The sequence below is a fragment of the Pygoscelis adeliae genome, unplaced genomic scaffold (assembly GCF_000699105.1).
Source record: "Pygoscelis adeliae isolate BGI_AS28 unplaced genomic scaffold, ASM69910v1 Scaffold610, whole genome shotgun sequence".
NCBI classification, from domain to species: domain Eukaryota; kingdom Metazoa; phylum Chordata; class Aves; order Sphenisciformes; family Spheniscidae; genus Pygoscelis; species Pygoscelis adeliae.
The window spans coordinates 772,480-783,833 of record NW_008824008.1 but is presented as its reverse complement, the minus strand read 5'-3'; the positions used below and the strand labels follow the sequence as shown (position 1 = coordinate 783,833).

General features: G+C 38.6%; 1 protein-coding gene across 2 annotated transcripts in view; it reads right to left on the bottom strand.

Annotated features, from left to right (window-relative positions):
* Positions 1-11,354, bottom strand: part of MAPK10 (mitogen-activated protein kinase 10) — a 94,273-nt gene that overhangs the window by 40,039 nt on the left and 42,880 nt on the right. Inside the window, exons 4-7 of one of the 2 annotated variants that reach the window (XM_009325985.1) lie at positions 9,873-9,931; positions 8,158-8,296; positions 6,727-6,892; positions 3,474-3,545 (exon numbers count right to left, since the gene is read on the bottom strand). In XM_009325985.1, coding sequence (XP_009324260.1) covers positions 3,474-3,545; positions 6,727-6,892; positions 8,158-8,296; positions 9,873-9,931 — 436 coding nt within the window. The remainder of the gene's footprint in view (positions 1-3,473; positions 3,546-6,726; positions 6,893-8,157; positions 8,297-9,872; positions 9,932-11,354) is intronic. The other variant, XM_009325993.1, reaches the window with a different exon arrangement.

Genomic DNA, 11,354 nt, shown 5'->3' with positions numbered 1-11,354 from the left:
CTCTTTCTGATTTAACTGAGACAAGAGTGGAATAAGCATCGAAGAAACACTGAGCAAGAAGCTCAGAAGTGGACTATAAAAGCTTACCAGAACTTGTCAGGAATATTTTGGTCTGTAAATCCATCTGGAAATTGATCAAAAGGTGGATTTCTTCTCACGAGGGTCTGACTTCTGACAAAGAAGTCTCCCTGACAGCATTTTGAAATGTCTGCTTTAGGTGAGTAACAAGGAACAAAGGTACCTGCTATGCAATTTCTACCCGGTACCCTCCAGGAAGCTAGAGGGTGTTCTTACTTTTCTGAAAACCAGCTGGCTGATCGCAAACTGACAGCACTTGAATGAACCAATCCTCTAACCCTGCTGTATCTCAAGTGTCCTACTAGGTCAATTAGATTAAATACCTCAGCAATATTCACAGAGCAATCATTTTCAAGTACTGTTTAGCTTTTTGCTAATGAAAATAGCAGTTAACTGAACATGTGTTCAGAGAGCATTTTAATAAAGCTAAGAAACATACACATTTTTTGGAAAATGCATAACAATTTATAGAAACCAGGAAAATTATCATATACTGGTACCTGTACTCTATACAGATTTCAGAGCTTTCTTATAGCAACTTAGAGAGAGTTTCTTATTTATGTAGATGAGATGATCTGAAATTAATCTTCTCCGTGTTTTAATTTCCATGAAGACTTCAAAAATGAGATTTCATTTAAAGTCAGCAGCACCTAAGTGCAATGGTAACTCAGCGTGATGGTTTAGTTAAGATTAACTTTTTAAAATTTTTCTTTCCATAAAACTTGGCAGCAGCTGTGAAATTTTTCTTAGATGTATACTGTGCCATACATGAATGTTCTTACTCCAGGCTAGAAATGAGTAAGCTCCTTATATTGATAGGAAGTGCACACAGTAGACATTCTTCTGAATAACTAAAAAGAACTGAAATCTTTAGTTTCTATACAGACTTGCCTCTTTCAGCTAGAAAACCCACTGCTGGAAGGCCTTAAGTAGCTCAAGGGAAGCTTTATTGTAATGTTGTTCTGTGAAGTTTACCTGCAGCTGCATAAATGCTTCTCCAGCTCTTCCTGTATCTAGGAGGCAAACTAGATCTGCTCATCAACAGCCACGGAGGGAGGGGAAATAATATGGACCCATACACAAACCAGTCTTTCTAACACTGAAAACTCTTATTTGTGGGGTCAAACTGATTAATAAATGAGTATCAACTTGGAAATGAATGTACAGAGTCCATTTTTTTCTTTGTGTTTTTTTGGTGGGGGTTTTTTTTGGTTTTTTTTTTTTTTTTAACTTCCAACTGACCTGAATAAACCTGGTAGCAATGGGTAGCAATTGTGACCTGGCCCACATACACTGCATTTCAGGGTATGGGATTTCCAATGATTTAAAAAGTAGGACTATCCCACAATTTATACAATGTTTTCTGCATTTGTTCAAAAATTCAGTCGTTATTTTTAATTGATACTGAAGCGTTAAAAGGTATTTTAAAAATATCCTATTGTTATCCCTGAGTAAGACACTGTCATAAAAAGTTGTTGTCACAGCCAGACAGAAACAAAGTAATTTTCATGTTTGAATGATTTTTTAAAAGCTATATTGTTTAAATTATATAGCATTTATTTCTTCTGGAAATGGGCAGAAGAACATGACTCTTAAATATCATTTGTTGTTGAAAAAGGAGAGCAACCCACTAACCACGGTGCTACGTTTTTACACTGAAATAGCTTTTTTTTCTATATTCTAGTTGCTTATCAACTAAAAACTCAATCAGACTTCTCTCCAAATAGATTAAATGGAAATATCCTCAGTATTTACAGCTGAACCTCAAGTATATTGTAGATCATTTAGTTTTTCTTTGTACATTAAAAAAAAAAAAAGAGGAAGAGAGCACAGTATTTGGAGGAAGACTTATGGTGGTGTTTCTGAGGTGTTGTTACCACTGAAACACAGCATAACTATCACACTGAATTACAGGTCTCATGAATGCTGGGAGCTACTCTGCACATTCAGATGACAGCAGAAGGTGGGTGTGCAGGCTGCTCCACACGTTGCAGGAAAAGCTCGGCACCTATGGAGTGACATCTCAAAGCTATCCGCTAATAATAAAAAACATAATTCTTATTCCACTGATAATAAAAAACACCATTTTTACTTCATTGTCATGTTTTGCATCCAATAACTTTCCAGTCCATATTCCTGTAAGACTGGAAGCCAGTACAATGTTGCTGTTTCCTCCTCAGCAAACAGGAGGTACCTGCAGTTTCCCCATCTACCTGGTAGTAAAGTACAACTGCATCTTCACCTAGCTACCGGGCAGAGACTTTCAGAGAAAGTCAACAGAGCTGTGAAAACAGAACAGGCAGGACCTAACTCTGACAAACACTACAGGAATCATTCAAGACCCAGCACAAAAATAATTACTTCCATGCCTACATGTCTGTAAAAGCTGGGTTTTCTCCACACCAACTGCCAGTGTCTGCTGACGACAGATTTTTATGGTGTCTTTCTGCCAACCTGCTGAAAATAATATGCCTTTTTGTTTCTGAAAGTGGAAAACGTTATGTTGCTGCATTTTATTCTGATGGGCAAAATACACACTACTTACACTTCCCAGCTATCACAAAGCAGGTTGTCTGGCTTAGCCTGTGATAAACTGAAGGCTAAGTAGACACCTCCTCTTTTGTTTTCATTTTCTAATATTGCTTTCACCACCTTGGAAGTGGTAAAAATAATATTACGCAAGATGAGAAGAACAAGATGGGAGGGAAATACAGTTTAACTAACGACACAGACCTCATGCAAGTAAAGGAAAGTCCATTTTAAAATCAAGAGAATCTGATTTCAGGCCAATTTGGAAACGACAGCAGATAAACGGTTGCCTTAAACTGGGGGAGTCAAATTCTTCATTTTGTTTTAAAGAAAAAAAATGTTGTATTGACTCAAGTCTGAGCCCATACAGCATTGAGATGAATCCAAATCCATGATGCATTAGCAAGCAAAAGATTATGATGTCACCACAAATGTTATGAAGTCACTATTTCCAAAACATAAAAGCCGAAAAACAGATTTACAGGAACTGGATAGGCCAAGTTAGGACTCTTTTCTTTTTTTCTTATTTTTCCTTTGAAGAATAATAAGTAAAGCTATCCAATTTGCAATCATAATACTTGTTTTCTATATTGCTCATTAGTATGACATAAAGACCAAATAAAATTGAATGATTACAGGTTTTAAAATAAAGTAACTTATTGGACTGAAATAATTCTGTGCATCTGTTTTTCATTTTCAATTTTGTTCACATCAGTAGTGCGCTATTTTCATTTACTCATACCTCTGGGATTCAGCTTTTTGGTTCTATCTTTACAGTCCTAGCATAGTCATTATATGGTAAAAGGGATGGGGTGGAGGAGAGGAACAAATAACGGGTGAAGCTGCAGCAAATGGCACAAGGATACAGTCCCTTCCTGGAAAGAGGATTTTGTGGCGAACCATTTCTCCCATAATGCATCCCACAGACCATATATCCACTAGAACAGCAGAGACAGGGAAGTGAAGAAGGAGGAAAAAAAAGCAAAGTTAACTATGACATTTCACTCCTAAAGGAGGGGAAAAAGAGCAGGTTGATCAGAACAGTACAGTTTGTTTTGTGGTTTTGCTGGGTTTTTTTCATGTCTCACCAAAAGCTAAAATAAATAAGTAAATAAGTAAAAGCTGTGTCAGTCAGCTCAACGGTAGTTAGTAACAATGGTGGAAAAAGTTTAAAATGAACATTTTTGGGAAAAGGCCCACAGCTAGCAAGGGAAGATCAAGTAACAACTGCACAGACCTGTGGTATACACTGAGTTTATGGGGAAAAAACAACTTTTTTTTTTTTTTTAGAAAAAAATAAAAGCAAAAAAACCCCCAAACCCAGACAATGATCATCTGGAATAAATCCCACTTGCAGCCAGGCAGTATCTCGTCTTTGTCCTACAGGACTTAGTCTCTCTGCAGCAGTACACAAGAGGTTCCAAATGGAACTGCTCACACGAGTAAAGGCCGTATGGATAAATACCACCCTTAAGGGTTATTTAAAACTCCTGCTTCAGGATCTGTACCTATGTCCTATCTATAGATACCTATCTATATGTATCTGTCTGTACCTACATACCGACTGGAAAGAACTGAAGAGTGTGACCTGTGTGGACTCTGCTTTTTACTGCGTAGGTACTCAAAATAAATGCTAAAACAAACGCTTCGCAGGACAAGTACCAACAAGACTAAGAGCCTTTCTTATCTTCCTGATCCTGCCTTCAGCTTTTAGATGCAGTATGCATAGTTACATTATCTACTTGACTTGGGTGGGGGGTTTTTTTGCCCTTTAAGTCTTAAAAGAAAAAAGGCTAGAAAGATAGTGACACAGTATGCACAGAAAGAAAAGACCTGTATTCCATGTGACGGGGAAAAAACTGCTTTCAAATGCTTTAAAAGACTACGTTGTTTCTCAGCTTTGAATCCTCATTTTGTGGTCATGTTTGACCTACACAACCAGTTTCTCCTCTTTTTCTTCCCCCTTTTTATCCTTCAAAAGCAATCCAAAACAAACCAAAGAAACAAACAAACAACTCATTTCTTGGTAAAACAAAATAAAGGTGAAATGTTCCATTTGGGAAAAGGACGGTAACAGGTATCAGGGGCATGGGACAGCAAGTGCATGCCTGAGGCAGTGGCAGAGTTTTCTTCATAGTGACAAGTTTTGGGACCTTCCACAGAAGTGCAGCAAACTGGTGATAATTATGCATCTTTAGCCAACCAAGTGCAGAAAGAAAATGAAAGCAGTGAACAGTCCTTATACAGGCAGTGTGCATAGTAAGAGGAAAAAAAAGTAGGGGAGCTTCAGTAATGTGGCGGCATAGGCCAGTGCAGGGAAGCAAAGAACAACCCTTTCTGTTGACTTCCTTGGGAGCTGGATCAGAGCCTCCAAGCAGGCTGGCTCCTCGGACAGCTGACCTTCATTTTCAAATATTTTGTTTTCTTTCTCTGTTTACTTTATTTTTGCTTTGTACAAGTAAGATGAGATCATTCATCTTGAGCCAGATTCATTGCCCAGGAAAGTCAAAGGAAGTCTTTATGTTAACTTCAATGAGCATCTGATCAGGACCTTTGGATGTGGCAAACATTCTTAGTACCTTCCCAGCTGTGTACTTCATCACAAAACTGTGTCTAATTTTTTCTGTGTGCAATTTTAATCACATGAAAAGCAAGTGCTTTCTCTGTCCTTTCAGGGACAACAACAACAATGGTAATCATCTACTAAATGTCTGGAGAAAAAAAAAATTCAAAATAATTCATTTCACAATAGAAGGAACTCTCTAAAGTGTGCTGAGCCTAGTTCAAATTTCTATCAAAAATATCAATTACAAAATACTTTAAGGAAGATTACTCCTTTTTCAGAAATTTTTCTGTACACTTAGGCTCTGCTTAATAATTCTCTACTTTTTAGATTTTCATATTAAAATGCATACTGTAAATTCATAAACATAACAAATAATTCATGCAGAGACTTGCTAATTTTGGAAGAGTTTGTGTGAGCATGCATTTATTCTTGCTTAAGTCATGGAATCAGCTCCCAAAATCAGCTTCACTGCCCTTTACAGGATGGAGTTGGCTGTTAGTAAAAGTTCTGCAGGTTAGCTAACCTCTTCAACGTAAATTAAGTAGGAGACTTTTTAATAAATTCCTGGTTTTGACATTTGCTGTATTTGTCATTGAAAAGTCTCCTTGTCAAAGAGACAAGTGGTAGCTTTTGACAGCAGAATCTGAGTCATAGCGGATTTTTCTCCACTATATGTTGTATCCCCTCCTTTCCTGCCTGGTCTACCTGGCACTCAGATGCATTTCTCAGTTTTGTTACAAAATGGGAATCACTTATAAAGTTTTCCCTTCATCCCCTGCAAAATGTGAATTCTTCCTTACCTGCTTCTCTATAGTGAGCACCCCCTACCTGCTTTTCACAATCTTTCCAGGGACCAAGAGGTATCCAGATCCCTCACAGACTGTTCAGACCAAAATCCTATTTACATCTAGGATTTACATACAAATTAGATGCATGGTTTTTTAGCTTCAGCTTTTTCCTCTTCTCTCCAACTCTACTTTCCATTACAAAAAGGCAAACTACAAAATTTATACCTAGATCTTGACCACATGAAACCTGTCAGCAAAACCTGGGACTTTAGCTAAACCTATCAAAAAGACAGAAACCATTCCTGAAATTCAGATCTAGCTCTGGATTTGGAGAAATTCTGGAAGGGCTAGGATTCCATATTTCAGCTTGTACCTCTTCTTCCCTCAAACAATTCAGAGACCCAGCTCAAATTTGGAACACATGACTCATTCAGCAATTCCAGTGGTTCCCACACTGTTTCACAGCCACAGAAGCCAAAGACATTCTGGTCAGAAAGAGCTAATTGTATTTGTTAAGTTCAACCATAACTAAGAAGTTTCTCATTACTCTGCAGACCCACACTGATAAATTCACCAGCACTGCATCCCAAATACATTCTGTAGCTGCAGTACACAACAGTGAGAAACTGCTCTAAATGACCTTTTAAATTCAAGATGTCATTTCCCATTACATTTTCTTTTTCTCCTTCTGGTGCCCCTTACAATTGTAGAGGCAGACCTTACACTTCAGGTTGCACTGTGCTTGCTATGAAATTGCAGCCCTACCGTTCTCCTTGTAGCCCATTCCCAAGATGACCTCTGGTGCTCTGTAGTAACGTGTCACCACATATGGAGTCATCATGAAGCTAGTGCCTGCAGTCCTGGCCAGTCCAAAATCCAAAATCTTCAATGTGCAGTCGGATTTTACCACAATATTACTTGGTTTTAAATCCTGCAAAAGATAGTGAAAAGACGTATGACTGTCCTTCATAAAGCTGGGCACAGCTGTGACATGGACTGATATTTTAGGTCACCCTTCAAATATTCTTTTACTCTTCTGACACAGTTACTATCAGAAATACTTGTAAATACACAGCAAAACCTTGCAGACTCTTTGGGAAGATGTTCTAACTTGGCATACTGTGGGGCTTTACCTGGGTAGCAGGAGCCTACTGGTGTTAAATTCATTGCATTTAGCAGTTCAAGAAACTAGGATTAGTATTAGAGTACCATTTTGGGTATATATATATTTTTTTTTTTTTTAATGCTGTGAGCCTAATAGAGACATCCGTACTGTACGTGTGGAGATACTTTAATGCTTCATTTATAATCAACTCATCCTTTGCTGGATGACTATCTGGAAGCCAAATCTATCAACCTTTGCTAAACATACAACATGCCAAGAAAGGAGACCTTTGTATATTGTAAAGCAACATCCACTTTGTAACGCATTTTATCAGCCCTTCTTTTCTTCCTCTCATAACGGAAACATTTTTGGATTTGTTTTTTTCAGCTGGAAATCCCAAATTAATAAAAGCACATTTCAATAAAGAAGTTACTCAGTATATTTTCAATCCATTCAGAATTGCCTCCTGCTCACAGTCACATGAACCGTTCCGTCTGTTGTCAACAATCACACATAGCACTACCTCTGGCATTCACGGCCAGGTACCGCATCCTTACCAGACACAGCACTCTGACGTGGAAAAGCAAAATGAGAGGATGCATTTAATATAGACTTAGCAGTCTTTTCGTTTGTTTTAGCACACGTAAATGATGGCAAATGCCAATTCTATATGCCCTGACCTCTGCGGATCCTGATCAAGCAATACTTGCACCACACTATGACATCAATTCAAAGTGTCTGAACGTCATGTGTGATGCATGTAGCCAGCTACAATTTCAGGAGAAATAACATTTACCAACATGTTTCAGAGATCATAATCACTTTGATGATTTCCAGTGCTTATTATTTGGTTATTATTTATTTTTAATAATCACATTACCTTTTTGTCTGATTAAGTTCACAAATAATCTCTTTCCTAACACAAGCATGAAGCTACTCTGCTAAGGGGATGGACTATGACCCGTAAGTTTATAATCATTTTACTGGGAGACAGGGCTTTGATCCACAGTACACAAGAAACTCAAGTGGTTTCTAAAGTCTTCATGATGATGGCATATGCTGCCTTAAGTTTTAAACCAAAGGCCCCTTACCCTGTGAATAATTCCTGCAGAGTGAAGATGCTTGATACCACAGAGCATTTGGTACAGTAGATAAGACATTCGCTCATGGTCTAGCTCCATCTGAATGACCTGGCACAGATTGGCATCCATTAACTCCATTACCAGGTAACTGAATAAAAAAGCAAAGTCATAGGGTTATTGTCTGTATTGAAGAGGAACCACAGCATCATCCCAAATAAGTAGCAATGCCTTTTCTTGCTTCAAAATTCACTTTATTTCTGAAGACTGGGAGTAACACTGCTGGAGACTGGGCCCACTCGCAACGGTACCATTGTGGTGTTTATTTCTCACTGCACCATCTCACTGCAGAGACACCACTCTTTTAGCGACCGAGCAAAACAGGTGGTTTGCTGACCCTTTCTTGGTGCATTCCCCATGACAGAGACTGTACCCTACATGGGCAAACAGGCAGCACGACACTGAAACATGCAGAAAACAGAAGAGCCACAAGCACCAAATGACACGACTGCTTGGCCTTTGACCATTATGAGGAATGGCTACCACAGTACATGTAGGAATTGGAGAGTAGTAGAGATGTCTGAGAGGCTAAAATATGCATCCCCATGCAAAATCCTCCTAAGATTGCATGGCTGCACACAATTCCCATTACAACTAATTGGTCTTGTGCTTCTGATAAATAAGCTTCACAGACAACCTCAGCAGGACATTAACCCAATTCCCTTTAGCAGTAAGTTAATACATTAAATGCATCAGCTAATTTCTTATGAGACATCTGATAAGCACAGCTGATTCATAACTGTAATATTACATTAAAGCACTCTCAAACTTTGGGGAAAACACTAGCTCTCCATTTCAATGTAAGCTGCACGCCTTCTATTCTCTCCAGCACTAGTTACGTCCTCTGATCTGCACAAGTCTGCAGTGACAATATTATGTGGAAATTCCATATACCAAAACCAGAACAGTAGTCGCCTGACTTCAGCCATTGCTATCTGTCTGTTACCACTACTGATATTAAAGTAGAGAATGGGAATACATTTCCATGCAATGTATACAGACTATGGGAAAGACTGAAAGATAAAAGGAGTACAACTATGTAAAACACTGAATATTTAACATTTCATTCAGGGCAGCTTCATACTACGCAAAGTAGTGCTTGTGCAATAGTGCAATGTTCAGCGGAGATACTAATTGTCCTCTACACCTAGCACTAGTTCCCCAGGCAAGTAATTTTATGCAGTCAAAGGTTATATCAAAACAAATATGAAATGAGGAAATGTTTCACATCAGTCTTTTTTACGGGAAATTATTTCAAAAGGAAGTGCCACATTTCAAAACCTCACACACGTCAGGGGAGTCACATAACAGCCATCATTTCCCAAGCAAACTAATAACACAAAAGCAGGCTCTTTTAACTACTCATAGCCCTTCCTCTGTGTGTGAAAGCAAATGCAAACACACTAACCCTCTCAAGAAGAGCCACAAGCAGGCTTTCCACACTATTACAGCGCTTAGGAAAGCTGGTATTTGGTACCTTATAAGTGTCAAAAGTGCTCTCAATATGGGAATGCAGAATATCTGTTTACCTGCAGTGTAGACTACATATGATCTTTTCTTGAGGGGCTTATAGCCTTTGTATGTTGCTGAATTATTGCATTCAAGGTACACCATAATGCCCCACACATCTCTAAAGCTTTAGTTTAATTACTGCCTGTTTTACTTACACATCCTGGAACTCCTCCAGAGATTTCTGTGGTGTGAAGACATTTAATAAACTGATAATCTGAAAAGCAAAGTAAGACAAAAGGATGAAGAGAAGTGATAAACTTAAGCAGTTGAACCCATTTTGAAGTGTGTGTTAAAGGATAAACTCTGTTTTTTCATTGCTCAATTTATAATAATACTTCTCACTTTATGGATCAGTAAAATGTCGACAACACTCAAAATAAAATACTGCAGATCTCTAAGATTTCTTCTAGGTGCACTTGAAATGGTTTCTGAGAGAAGGATTAGTGATGATCAGTGACAAACCAAAATGCTAAGGGTGCAACAATCCTCCGAATTTTGAAGTTACAGGTTCAAAGACCAACTTCAGCTCAATCTAGCATAGCAGTATTTGTGCTACAGCCAGAAATTTCTTATATATGAAGAATGCTCATCTCAGGGAACAAATAATCAAGGACCATCTTATTAAAACTAAACAGAAGACCTTCCTTCTTTCTGACATGGCCTCAATTCCTTTAAGGGCACATACACACACACGTTGACACAAATTCCATCATGAGAGGTCCTGCTTTTTAGTAGAAGCATTTTAAAATGGTAGACACATTCTGGGCAAAGACATCTTGTGTACTGCAACTCTGTTTTTACTTGTTTTTTTCCAAATGGGCTGGGCTGTTGAAAGACACTGATAAGAATGCGTGAAACAGCATAGAGGAAAAACGTGACCTCAGGGATCTGAATTTCCCATGCTTTTCTTCTGTGTGCGCAACAGAGGTAGAAGGTACCAGCACAGCCACCATGAAGACAACATCTGAATGTCTCCCTCCCTTTCTCCATCACCTCTCTAGGCTTTCTAACAGGAGTGGTTCAATATTCTTTCTGTCTACTCCACATATTCTGACTGATTCTTGCCTCCACACAGGTGCCTTTGTACAGACAGGTTAAAACTCTGACCCAACCAATGTGGTGCTGTTATCAGCTCTTATGCAGCATTTTTAAAATTATATATTTAAAATTAATACCGCTCCTGCTGCCCCCCTTTGCTCTTTTCAGTCCATTAAAAACATAAAATGAGAATGCACCATTCTCCTGCCTACAGGAAGAACTACTCACTCACCCCTGCATTTTCAAAGCCCTGTGTATTGGTCTGACTGAGGGTAGTTTCCATCCAAGTCAATAGGGAAGAGACAGGTACAGTCCTGATCAACACAGTGGAAATGTAAGGATAAGTCAATGCCCAGAAGTGGGGCAGAGGACACTATAGGTGACAAGTCCTGCTGTTTGCCATTTTAGAGTCAGTCCTTTTTCTTTCCATTGAATTTGTGATTGAGAACAAGTGTCAAATCTCACCTTACATCACGCTTTTCAAGCTCATTTATGCTCTGCATAAGGAGAAAGAGTCATTGCAGGATCTGAGGCAAGAGTAAACATGTAGCAAACTGAAAAATTCCCTCCTAATGGAGGGAAAGGGCACACAGGTATGG